Consider the following 12,660-nt stretch of genomic DNA (forward strand, 5'->3'; position numbering starts at 1 on the left):
AAAATAGACACCACGTTCACACACACGTTTGTACAATATCTCCATTAAGTTAGTGCATGTTGATTATCATCATTAATACGTTTCGTTTTGCAGATACTTAATAATTTGTTGTGCCATTTTTATCCAAAAAATAAAGTGCATTTCACATTGAAAACTATGCATACGTCTACACAAGATGCTGTTACTGTGGTGTCCCCCTGTAGCTCCAACCCCCCCCACCCCAAAAAACACACACACGCACACGCAAGCACACACACATACACACACGCACACACACAGGCCCTTGAGTGTTTTGATATTTAGCTCTAGATTAGTCACCATCAGAGACACCTCCCCCCTCAGTGGAACAGCCCATCGCTGGCTACACAAATCCTCGGCTGCGTCGTACATGTCTGTGCACGGTGACACTGTGAAACCATTCAGTAGATAAGCAGGTGTGTGTGTGTACAAAGAAGGATTACATCCAACATCACAGTCCTTCACCACTCGTGGATACAAAGCCCTTGTTCACACCCGTTAAAAAAAAAATACAGTTTGGCTGCACCAGAAGGAAAAAACATTCACCAATCAGAGAAAGTCGTGGACCATTTCTTTTCTCTTCCCTTGTGTGTGTCGCCAAATCTGCTCAATCGTCCTTTAACCGGTGCAAACTGAAGCTGGAAAAGTGAAACTGAACAGAATGTATTCCACATTGACAGCTGATGTGGAGAAACGTCAGTCAAAACTATTTTTTAAAAATGGTGCGACCAAACTCATCCCCCTAGTTTGAGTGGCTTTGGTAGCACCATGCACGGTGGTATAAAGTCATAAAGCCCCCCCCCATCCTTCTTATGCATGCGTTATTTACAGAAACAAATTAGTCAAGGGGGGGGGGGTGTCAGTATCAGTTGGATTATAACTACATTCAGAAAAAAGGCTTTACAGCGCCGTTAGTATCGTACAACATCATCAGAATCTGAAAGAACACAGGCCCGACTTAAGTGGGAAAAAAATAGAACTTCTGAATGAATATAACAAAATAGACTTTTTTTTCTCTCCAAAGGTAAAAGGAATAAAGAGTTTGTGATGGTTTGTGATGTGTCAGCCTGACCTGTCGGTTCAGTCTGACACTGTGCACAAGTTCACAGACACGGGCTACGTTCCAATGCTCAGAAATGCTGCTCTTTAGACGTCCTTGCTCACTCCCCCCTAACACCTCATCCAAGGTCAGAAGACAAAGACTGGGAGCTCCTTAGATCAGTGAGAGGGGACGCAAGGATGCAAAGAGGCAGCATCATCTGTGTATTTGGAAGTGGCCCTTTTTAGCTCATAGAATCATTCAGAGGTCACTTAACGGACACCTGCCTCCACCAGACAGGATTGATTTTTAAAAGTAGGGTGAGATATCGGTGAAACAGAGGAAGGGAGAAAACACCCAGGAGGACTCGGGTCCCAGTCTCTTTTTCACTTTGGCTTGAAGAGCTGGAACGTCCACATCCAAGTCCCAAGTCCCATCTCTGTCCCAGAAAAGAAAGAAAGGAGCTCTACACACACGCAAACGAGGCCACTTCTCTCAGAATGGACAGGAAGACTGGCAGCGTTATCCCCCGAGGTCAGGGAGAGGGAGGTTAATGGGAATTTGTATTTTTTCAGACATCCCACCACCACCACCACCGCCACACATACCCAACAAACACAAGACCCAAGGAGACAGATCATAGTCTGCTAAGCTGCTGGATCTCACACACACACACAGAGGCCATGCAGCTCATACCATATGCACGACAACACAGTCCCAGGCCACACACTGAGGCTTTAGGTTGTGACCCTCTGGACGGCTCATATGCTCACAAGAGGCAGAGGTAACGAACAACCACAAAATAAAATCCATCCCAGTGTGACAAATGATCAAAGCCTGATTTTGGGGGGGGGAAGCTCTGTGGAGGAATGAGGCAGTTGTTGGATCTCGTCCCCCCCCCCGTTTGAAGATGTATTGCCAGAGAACCACTGGAGCCTGGTCCTCCCCACCCGAGCGGCCTTCGTGGTGTAAAGAAGTCATGGTGGATCAACGTGGATGTTATTGCTGTCTGAGTATTGCTTCGCATCAAAAAGTAACAACTATTCACGATGGGCGAGTTATTGCTGACATGGGTCGTGGGGTTTTTTGGAAGGGGGGGCTCGCACGTATAAAATGGAAACTAACTCAGAGCAGCTGGTGGAGAGTGAGAGGTGGTGATTTGGGCTTCTTTCAAATTACAGATCATTTCAGGCAGGATCACAGAAGCAAGAGCTGCGAGACCGCCTCAAAAACAAATCGGCTGGGTGCAGCAAAAAACATCAAGAATTCTGGGTTTTGCAAACAGTGCAAATCTGTCTGTGTCACCATTGTAACTTGATTATTGGGGTCATGGTGACACATGGCCTCCAGTGGCTTGTGTGACCTTCTGCACTGAAGTCAGCAGGAAAAGGGGGGAAATCCGTGTTGCATGCAAAGTAGACTGAGGTGTTGCATCATGGTCAGATATCATGAGGACGACACCAAATACATTTAATTGAATTCAGATTTATGCCACGTGAGATTTTGATTTTATCACAGTCATGTTGATGTTGTCTTCTTTAGGGGCATTCTTTTTGACATTTGTGTTATCATTTTAAAAAATGCTTTCAGGTCAATATCACTCTATTTCAATGGATTTATAGCAAAAACCATTTAAATATAAGAAATAATTTTAATTCAGAAGGTGAAAGAGGAGGGATATAAGGTGGTTACATAATCCAACAGGCCTCTATACTAATAAAACACGGAGGAGTGGGGGTAAATGGTTGTGGGGGTCTCCTGGGGCTTTGTCTTGATCTTCCCAGACGCGTGCGCTGCAGCTAAAAAACATACAAACGCGTACAATCCAGAGAGAGAAAACTGGGAGAGGCGAGAAAAAGGAGGAGAGGCGAGAAAAAGGAGGAGAGGCGGGTTGATTTCTTTCCCGGCGTCGGTGGAGGACGCAGGGCGCGGATCACAGAGAGAGCCGGGTCTATTTTTAGCTCTCCGCCGCTGTTTGGCTTTCGACGCACGTCCAGAGTGCAGCAGCAGCAGCAGAGAGCCGGGATGCTGCTCCAGACAGACGGACTTGACTGTGGAGATGCCTGCGTGTTCTCTACTCTCCCTCCCTCTCACGGCTTTGTTCATCTCCCGTGCGCCTTTACGCACGCACAGGGGCGCAAACTAATAATAAACCCGCCCCTCCCTGCCCCCATTTGGAGGAGAAAAAAAACAAGCACGTGTCAGCCAGAGGTTTGGTGCTGTTAACTGTATGCACATCCTATGGATGGAACATGTGATGCACTCATCTCTGCAGAACAGAGGAAGGGCGTGGCACGGGCTGGACGGGAGGGGGAGGGATGCAGGCCGCGCAGTGGCTGTCTCTACAGGGGGAAGACAGTGAGATACGTTGCCCTATGGTGATTGTAAGAAAGGAAAGAGAAACTCCATCCAAACCCTCTATCCAGGCGGGCTGTGGGTCAGTGGGCAACCTGCCTCAGCCAGAGACACCTCCAGCAGGAGCTGGGGCCACATCCCTGGGCCTCCTCCTCTGACACTGCTCTCTGTGACACTGGACAGACCCAGTGAGGAGCAGAGCTGACCCAGGGCGCCTCTCTCTTCCCACCTGGGTCTGCTTTGTCAGACGTCACTGGGGGTCCTTGCACGCTGGGCCACACTGGCGGGCACACAGCCACAGCACACCAGCCACAGTGCCTTCTGGATCTCCTGGTTCCTGAAGGCGTAGATGACCGGATTGATGACGGAGTTGTAGGTGGCAGGCACCAGCGTTGCATAGGTGTAGAGCGGAGGGTAGGTGTAATCAGCAATGAGGGAGTAGACAGTGAACGGCATCCAGCAGGCGGCGAACGTGCCCAGGATGATGGCCAGCGTTGACACGCCCTTCCGTGTTGTGACGTAGTGGGGTGTGGCGGCCAGGAAGTGGTGCTGCAGGGCGATCTGATGAGCGTGGCGCATCACAATCTTGCAGATCTGGACGTACAGTTGCAGCATGAGGCCGAAAAGCAGCAGGAAGGAGACAGAGAGTACGGCGATGTTGTTCTTCGTCAGCGGCCGCACCACGCTGCACGTAGCCTCCTCCGCCAGGCAGTTGACCCCTGTGACCGGCAGCAGGCCCAGACACAGGGAGAGGCCCCACAGCAGCACCAGCATGGTGTAGGTGAAGGCCGCCGTCCGCTCCGAGTTGTAGGTGAGGGCATAGTACAGCGACAGGTAGCGGTCTATCGTGATAGCCAGCAGGCTGAAGACGGAGGCCGAGAAGGAGGCCACCACCAGGCCTACGGTCAATAGTTGGGCAGAGTCAGAGCGAAGTAGGTAGGCACAGGTGAAGTGGAGCACCAGGCCCAAGCCGGCCAGAAGGTCGGCTAGCGCCAAGCTGCCGATCAGCAGGAACATGGGGGCTCTGAGTGCTGGGTTCTGCCAGATCACCAGCACCACCAGGGCATTCTCACAGGCTATGAGGGTCCCCGACGTGCACAGCACGATGTCCCAGGGGTTGACCAGCAGGGGCAGCTGGCTGGGCGAAAGGGAGTCGTCCGGTGGAAATGTCCCCAGGATAGTGCTGTTATCCATTGGGCCCCCGCCTCCACTGGCCCATGCTGTGGGGTCAGGGGTCAGCCAGCTGGGGGTGACCGGTGGCTCTTCACTCATTGTGCCCCCCGTCTGAAAATGTGGCAAACAAAGAGAGAGTGAGGCTTTGTAATGATCGTCCAAAATGTGCACACAAAATCCGTCTCACTGGCAAAAGCAGAAGACCATAAATAAATAATTTTGTGTGCATGTGTTTTTCTTTTGGTTTGTATTTTTTATCTCTTACACTTAAATGAACTGAAAACAAAAACAGTGAGAGGCCGCTCTTCTCCACCTCTGTGCATGACACTGGTTGTGTTTGTGGCTAGACACCTGTGTTACTCATTACACATCACAAAAAATGGCCAAGGTTATATTCTCAGCCTGGTGTGTAGGTCTGTGAACACACAATATGCAGGAACAAACACAAACCTCAATGCTGCACTTTTATAACACGGAATTAAAACCTTGAGCTACACTTAAATTAAAATTCTACTGGTTTGAAATAATACAACTGCAGAGCAATGGCATGTGAACGTGCAGCTGTTCAACGCAATTACCATAATGCATCTTCCTCTGGGGTTATTATTATCATTATAGCAGCAGAGGCCTGCAGCCTACATAGGTTAGACCACACGTGAAGAGCTGTTTATTAATGCATGGGCATGAGGAGGGGGGTAGAAAAGCGGTGCAGGCTCTGCAGCCTCATTTCAGGCCACATTTCCCAAACAGCAACAATTCACGCAGCTGTCAGAGACCAACAGCAGCAGATACCGCGACCGTCACGGATTCACTGCATTTCTCTGAAACGCCATATGGTGCAGAGAGAAAAAGCACAGATGCTGCTGCTGCACGTCTGAGAGAAAGGGTGCAGGAGAGGAAAAAAAACAATAAAAAAAACAGGGTGCAATGTTCATGCATTCAAAGGATGCACCGCCATCTCCACCTCCGCCCAGCCTACCTTGATTCTGCGAGTTGAGACTTCCCGTCTAGATGGAAGCGCGACAGCAGCCTGGAGTCTCCATGTCAGTGATGAGGATGGTTGCAGCGCCGGCGGACAGAGACAGCAGCAGCCCGGTGAGGCGGAGGAGGAGAGAGACGGGAGGGGAGGGGTGGTGGTGGGATGCTGGTCCTCTCTGCCTGAAAGCAGGGCTGGTGGAAGAAGAAGAACAATTAGAGAAAGAGGAGGAGGAAGAAGAAAGAAAGGAGCGCGGGGCAGCTCTGCCGTTAACGGCGCATCGCCGTGGACTGCGGCTGTGCAGGGGCGCAGAGAGTGGAGCGGCGGCGGAAGAGAGGGAAAGCAGGAGGAGGAGGAAGAGGAGGAGGGCAAGAGGTGTGCGTGTGGATGGGAGAAGAGGAGGAGGAGGGGATGGTGATGAAGGAGGAGTCCCAAATGAGCCAGACTCTCTGAGGGAGGCTGAACTCCATTAAAAAAAGAGCCAAGTGTCTGATCCCTGCTGGCTCCAGGACGCACAGACTGGTTTTTACGCACCTTCTTTTCCACCCGAGGCACGAGCAGACCTGTGTGTTGCAACATTCAAGCAATAAAGTTTATTCAGTGTCTCCTGCAGGGTGCACTCACTCTGCAGCGCTCTGGAGTTTCAGTGTTTTCTTTCTCTTTTTGGAGCCTGGCTCCAGTTTCACATGTTGCGGCTGCCTGGATGATACAGGACCCGCTTTCCCTCCTGCGACGCCCTGCTATTCTGGTCCTGTCTGTGCTATTAACAGCAGCCCTGATGTGTGTCACCATCCTCCCATCCCTCCCTCCTTCTCCCCTGTCCTCCATCTTCTCTGCCTCATCTCTCCATCCTTGCGGCGCCGGCTGCAAACACACATCAGCCCAGTCAGTGTCAGTGTGTGAGTTACTGATGTGCAGATATCTGACCACACTGAGCTGACCAAGCGATACGGCGCCTTTGTTTTTTATCCACCTGCCTTTCGAGTGTGAAAGGATTATAATTAGCTCCTGTTGCAGTGGGGGGGGGGGAGCAGAGCAGGTAGGTTGACACCACTAGGGGGCGACGCTAAGCTAGTATGAGTCATCAGTGCGCACCTGAGGGACAGAGGAGATCACACCCAGCCTCAATCTTACCAGCTTTATTTCTTTTTCTTTAAAACAGAAAATGATCGCTTCACAACAGGCCTCTTTAAGCAAACCCTCACGTTAAACTCGGCAACACCTACAAAACGGTATCAAAAGTGCACCATAGTGTTAATACATCTTCTCAAGGTCTAACATTTTCCAATGATAATATTATCTTCTTTTAATATTTATACAAATACCATTCTGTACACTGTAGAAATACACAACCCAGGGTTCCCCGCAAGTGGGACACTCACCCCCCCACATGTCCTCCTTTCCATCCACGATCAAAAGCATGATCCACTCGCAGTAAATCCCAGTGCACAAGAAGAGTGTGTGGGGGTGGGGGTGAAGACACCAGGCCAATATTACATAGTATGAATTATTAAATACCCATTCAACCCCACACCCAAGGCAAAAACTAATACGCCACTCATACCAACCAACATCTGTACAACCCTCATTCAACGTCTCCTTTGTTAAAAACAATCAGTTTTCATTCATTATCGTCTCATTGTCTCTGCAGCAGCAGCAGCAGCAGCGGCGGCAGCGTCCAGCCAAATTGAAGGGTATGATGGGAGAGTAGGGACACGGGGACCAGGAGGGACAGCTGGTACAGAGGCAGAACTTCCACGGCTGAGCTGCGGCGTAAAAAAAGCACAGGTATGGATTACAGCTGTGCGAGCAGTTATGAAACCATACGGGCTGCTGTGGGGCGTTTATGGTCTGCTGCTCCCCGCATGAGGGAACCGAGCATTTCTCCTGGTTTCTGTGGTGAAACACTCGACGTCCACATTTAGTCTCTGGACTGGTAAAAGAGGATGTAGCCCGACTCAGAGTTCTTGGAGATTTCAGAAGTGAGACCGTAGAATTCTTCTATGGCCTGGGCGTCGATTTTCTACCAGAACATAAATGGTGACATGAAGAATCAGTATTACACAATCAGACACGTACATGTAAAGAATCCAAGTATGACAAGAGAGAAAAACTCACTCACCTCTACAATATCATCATCAAACAGCAACCAGAAGTCGTGACTTTTCACAATTGCAATGTAGTGACCCCTGTTCGGACCACTGAAAAGAAATAAATCAGTGTATTAACTCTATAAGGTTAAATTTAAACCCTTGACCAACATCTCTATTCTGACTTTAAAGGTCCAACACATCCATGAGCCATGTCATTATGTCAAGATTAAAATACTGCAAACTGACAACATATCATCATACCCGTTAAATATGTGTATAATTACACTGATGTGAAACATATTGGTTCTCCCACATAAACATCTGGTTTAGTGAGGGAACTTGCATCTTTCACAAGATTCAGCAAGTTCAAACAGGAAGAGGAGAGAGGAAATGGGAATGAGATGCAACAGAGGTCGCTGACCTGATCGACTCAATCAAGTTCACCTACGCACCTCCCACAATGCACCACCACGGCCACCAGGTCATAGAGCCTCTCAGGATTGGTGGCGTCCCCGGACGTGTTGAAGAGACGGAGTTCCAGGGGGAAGACAACACGATAGGACAGCTTGGTGTAGCGCTGCAACTGCTCCATGTACTTAAAGCGCTTCAGGTGCAGAGCCAGGATCATAGGCAGCTTCTTAACACGCATTCTGAAAATCACAAAATATAACAGCATGACACACAGTAATCTGAATACACTAGAAGAACTGAAATTCACACATGGAGACGGAACCCGGTCACTGACCTCTTGTGTGCCTCCTGCTTGCTTCTACATTCTTCACAGTAGTATTTGTACTCACTGCACAGTGTCTCTGTGTTACTGAAACCTCTGGGAAGATGAATAAAGACAACTGGTCAGTTCACAGCTACAAATGAATGTTGCAATTTCAAAAATACTGAATTCTCCTTATGCAGGTGAAGGACAGAGCAGAATGTAATTTCAATTTCTTTATTAGTGATGCAAAAAGGATGATTAGGAAACATTTCACTCAAATAGACTGTTGCTGATGAAGGCAGCGGCCTTCAGCCGACAACATCTGGCTTGAGTCCAGTATCAAACTTAAACAAATACATGAAAAATAACTTTACATGTGTTACAGCCAAAATCTATGTTGTCGGTTCAAAACTTTGTAAGCTTCCCAGTGATTGGTTTAACAACTGTTTAGTCTTAAAACATATGCAATTAATGGAAAATGTCAGATCCAGTGTTTTATTTGTTTTGTCAGACCAACTGTCCAAAACCCAAAGAAACTCAGTTTATGTAAAAAGAGAAAGCTGCTCCTTCCCTCACAGATGAGTTGCAAGAACCAGCAAATGTTTTACATTTTAGCTTGAAATGACTTTTTGTTAATTTTTCATACAGTTGCAGATTAACTTTCTGTCATTCAACAACAGTACAAACTCTGCTTCCTCAGTTCTTGCTGCAGGTCTGCCTCTGTGTGGCGGATTTACCTGAGGCAGTGTGTGATGGATGTATTCTGTTCTACATCCACTGAAAGGTCCAGAAAGTCCTCATCTTTGCTGCTTATCTGGAAAGAAAAGGCAACTTCAGAATAAACTAAAACCAAATAGTAGAAAAACATGAAACTACAGTCTGTGACCACATGGCTTTTAAAACTCTGCTGTATACCGTTCTATTGTATTTACTAAAAATACTGCACGCAAGCACACACTGACATAATTTATAGCTAACACAACCTTGTGCCAACAATCTTCATCCGTGTCAGTTTAATAATCAATAATGGCAAAGTTCTCCCCGGATGAGAATAGCGGTGAGGCGTCCTACCGTTTCACAGGTGAGGCAGCGTGTCTCATTGGTCAGAGTGCCTTGGAAGATCTCGTGGACCCAGGTGGGAGCGGGCGTGGCATTGCTGTTGTTGTTCTGGGAGTCCAATGTGCCGTTGGCAAGGCGGCCATTGGTCTTGTCCTGCTTCCTCTCCTCTTGCAGCAGGTCAGCAATGGTGTTGAGTAAGTAGTTCAGGAATTCGTGGGCATCCTGCTGCATGTAGTTGTCAAACAACTCTGAAGGAGAAAATACGTATAGAGAGAGACTTAGGTTAATTCAGCTGATTTACGTGTTCAGCAGGTACTTCAGGAACTTCTGCCAACATGTTCTCACAAACTCTGTGGGAGTGAGCAGCCAACGAGAAGAAACAAGCGAGTAAAGATTTTTAGATCGGGTGTTTGGGTGATGATTGGACTCTTATCTTCCTGAGTTTTTCAGTTCCCTCTCACCATTCTCCTTGCGTAGACGTGTGATGAACTTCTTGGGCGGTATGACGCCCACTTTCCTCTTTTGGTTGGCAATACTGTGGAAAAGGTCAGCCAGGCAGGTGAGCAGGTTCTCCTTTCGCCGCGGCTGGCTGCGGTACGCCAAAATCTTTTCCCGAAATGGCCGGCAGAAGTACAGCGCCTGCAGCACCGAGTTGCAGTAGCAGGTGTTTCCAAACTAAAATCAAATGTGGAAGTAGAACTTAAGTAAGACACAAATGAAAATGCATTCCTGAGATTTTACTTCCTCTATCATGTATGTCATTTTTCTCAAGTTCTCTCTGGATATTTCTCTATGCATCCGGCTGAATGTTAATTTATGATTTTATTGACTCTCCCCTTTTATTTTATTGAATTTTGTTATGTTTATTCATTATGATATAAACTATGATACTCTGCTTTGCTAATACATCACATGGTTTTCCAAAATGGTTTGTGGGAATTTAAGATGGCAAGTCTGTTCTTTATCAGAAGTCAGCAGAAGAGCTTTGTGCTCGGAACGTCACAGGCAAATAAATCCTTTAACTGGAGCTTAGCTGTGCGGATTTTTTTTTTTTTCAAACATTTTTGGTGGAAATATATACAACAAGACACTGGATATGCACAGTGTATCATTTGCTTACATTGACCAGGCCGAAGTAGTGCTCATTAACCGGAAACTGCTCAGATCCAATCTCTTTCTCCAGAGCAGAGGCATTGGCGCCCTGTATATACACAAAGACAAAAAACATACCATATATTCATTAGATCAACACACACTGCAAGTTCAGCCTTTACATTAAACAGGACAATCGTAAGTATACACAAATACTTGATCTAAATATTTAACAAAGTGCAAAATCAGATGGCAGCAGCTTGTGATTTTCAAGGTCATGTGTTGCTGAGATGAAACTAAAAAACTAATAGGTACTTGAAGCATTTTCTCATACTAACTCCAGTCTGGGCTTTAAGAGCTTAAAGCAAACATGCATTATATTAAGCTGACAGTGAAGTTGGGCTGTCACTGGCCACAGCTGGCTCGAATCCCAACAAAGATATTTAATGCACAGAAAAATCCAAACAGAAAATACTAAGATGTATTCGGATTGAGTGCAGGTCTGTGAGGCTGCTGAATCGCAGATCCCTCCAGTGATTGTTGACGGGATGTGCAGACAGCAACAAACTGTGCAGACAGCGGACACGGACCGGGAGCGGGTCCACAACTGCGTAGCTAATGTTAAACCATGTCGTCATTGCTCTGCGTTAATAATATCTGGTGGATCGTCAGAGGCCCGCACGCTAAATTAGCCTCTCTCTTTACACACACTGCGGATCAATCGGCCACCATCCATCAGCCAGCTGTGTCCCAGTTGTTGCCAAGGCTGTAACGCTGGTTTAGCTTCGGCTACTTTCACGCTAGCTTGTTAGCAGCGAAGCCCAGCAGCAGGTGCGCTGTCATTGGGCTTAAAAGGAAACTGCGGTTAATAATACGAGCGGCTAACTCGGGAAGCTAGCAGGTAAAAAACAGGCAGGAGAAGCGTGTGAGTGAGCTGCTGTTAGCGAGAGGAGAGGAGACGGTGGGTGGCTGCGGGCTTTGCTCTGCCATGGACGGAAAACTGCTTGGCTAGCACCGACACCCGAATAACTGCTTCCATTGACGATTCCGCGGTTCAAGGGGCCATTAGCGGCACGGACGCGGCTTCCCCGTCGGCCGGTGGTGTGAGTTGTGTCGGTGTGAAGCTGCAGTGCACTCACCATGGTACAAAAAGAGGCAAATTTGGAGACTGTCATTAGGATTTCCATTCGGCTAGCGCCATCTTCCACCACAACGCCGCGCGCTGACAAGACTGGGCTGGCTCTGCGCGTGAGGGCAGGCACAGTCCGACAGCCAGAGAGAAAACGAGAGCGTTCACTGCCACTGACTTCCGGCTTCGCTTCGTCGCGGACAGGCGGATTGCTCCGTTTTCGCCCGAACAAGCGTCACATCAAGGAATTTTCTAATTTATTTGGATCTTAAATCTTCTGTAGTAAAGTTTCCAAAGCATTTAAATACATAGTAAATATAAAGGTCCCATTCTAGGGTGAAGATAACAACAATTTAGAGAATCACACACTAATGAAAACATGACGAGGATTATATTGTATTTAATTCAATATTAATAACAATAGATCCCTTGCACAAAAATCTTGCACTGTGACGAAGCAAAGAAAGTAAATCCTCGCTCTTATTTTATTATTATTATTGATGTTTTTTTAATTAATGTTTTTAGTTTCTTATATTTGCCTAAATATCCCTGTAAGATATGAATAACTGATATTGTTGTTGTATTTACCTTTGTGCTCTCTGTTAAGAGTTGTGCATGTAGTTTGTGTGTGTTTTTTTAAATAAAAAGATTAAAAAAATATATAATTAAAGTCATTTCGAAATCTTTATTCACTGTGTTTAAATGAGTTAAACATTTGCTAGCATAGTTAGCTGTGTTTTCCGCAAGGCACAAACTGTTACAGTCGTCAAAAATTAACTCAGAATAAAAATTACACAGATTTGTTTTCACTAATAAACAAGCAACTGCATTGATGTGTTGTTTTTCATTCTTATCTAATAAACTAAGATACGCTGCAAATTCGCCGCAGCGACGTCACTATCAACATCTGATCTGAGCGCAGTTGGCGTATATATCAGTGTCTTTGTGCTTCAGTGTGATCGATAAATAATCTGACTCTGGATCTGCTGCCTGTCTCACTTTTTTTTTTTT

General features: G+C 46.9%; 2 protein-coding genes across 2 annotated transcripts; both read right to left on the reverse strand.

Annotated features, from left to right (window-relative positions):
- Positions 1–3,015: 3,015 nt before the first annotated feature.
- Positions 3,016–6,556, reverse strand: gpr12 (G protein-coupled receptor 12). The gene is made up of 2 exons (XM_020111319.2): positions 5,565–6,556; positions 3,016–4,696 (listed from the first exon to the last, which is right to left on the reverse strand). Exons 1-2 carry the CDS (start codon positions 6,138–6,140, stop codon positions 3,656–3,658), a joined length of 1,617 nt encoding a protein of 538 aa, XP_019966878.2. The 5' UTR covers positions 6,141–6,556; the 3' UTR covers positions 3,016–3,655.
- Positions 6,557–6,685: 129 nt separating this feature from the next.
- On the reverse strand, positions 6,686–11,818 carry usp12a (ubiquitin specific peptidase 12a). The gene is made up of 9 exons (XM_020111318.2): positions 11,660–11,818; positions 10,549–10,629; positions 9,890–10,103; positions 9,441–9,676; positions 9,107–9,183; positions 8,400–8,483; positions 8,107–8,304; positions 7,684–7,762; positions 6,686–7,584 (listed from the first exon to the last, which is right to left on the reverse strand). The coding sequence occupies exons 1-9, from the start codon at positions 11,705–11,707 to the stop codon at positions 7,483–7,485; spliced, it is 1,119 nt and encodes a 372-aa protein (XP_019966877.1). The 5' UTR covers positions 11,708–11,818; the 3' UTR covers positions 6,686–7,482.
- Between the last annotated feature and the right edge of the window lie 842 nt (positions 11,819–12,660).

Source organism: Paralichthys olivaceus, chromosome 17 (genome assembly GCF_024713975.1).
Source record: "Paralichthys olivaceus isolate ysfri-2021 chromosome 17, ASM2471397v2, whole genome shotgun sequence".
Classification (NCBI taxonomy): domain Eukaryota; kingdom Metazoa; phylum Chordata; class Actinopteri; order Pleuronectiformes; family Paralichthyidae; genus Paralichthys; species Paralichthys olivaceus.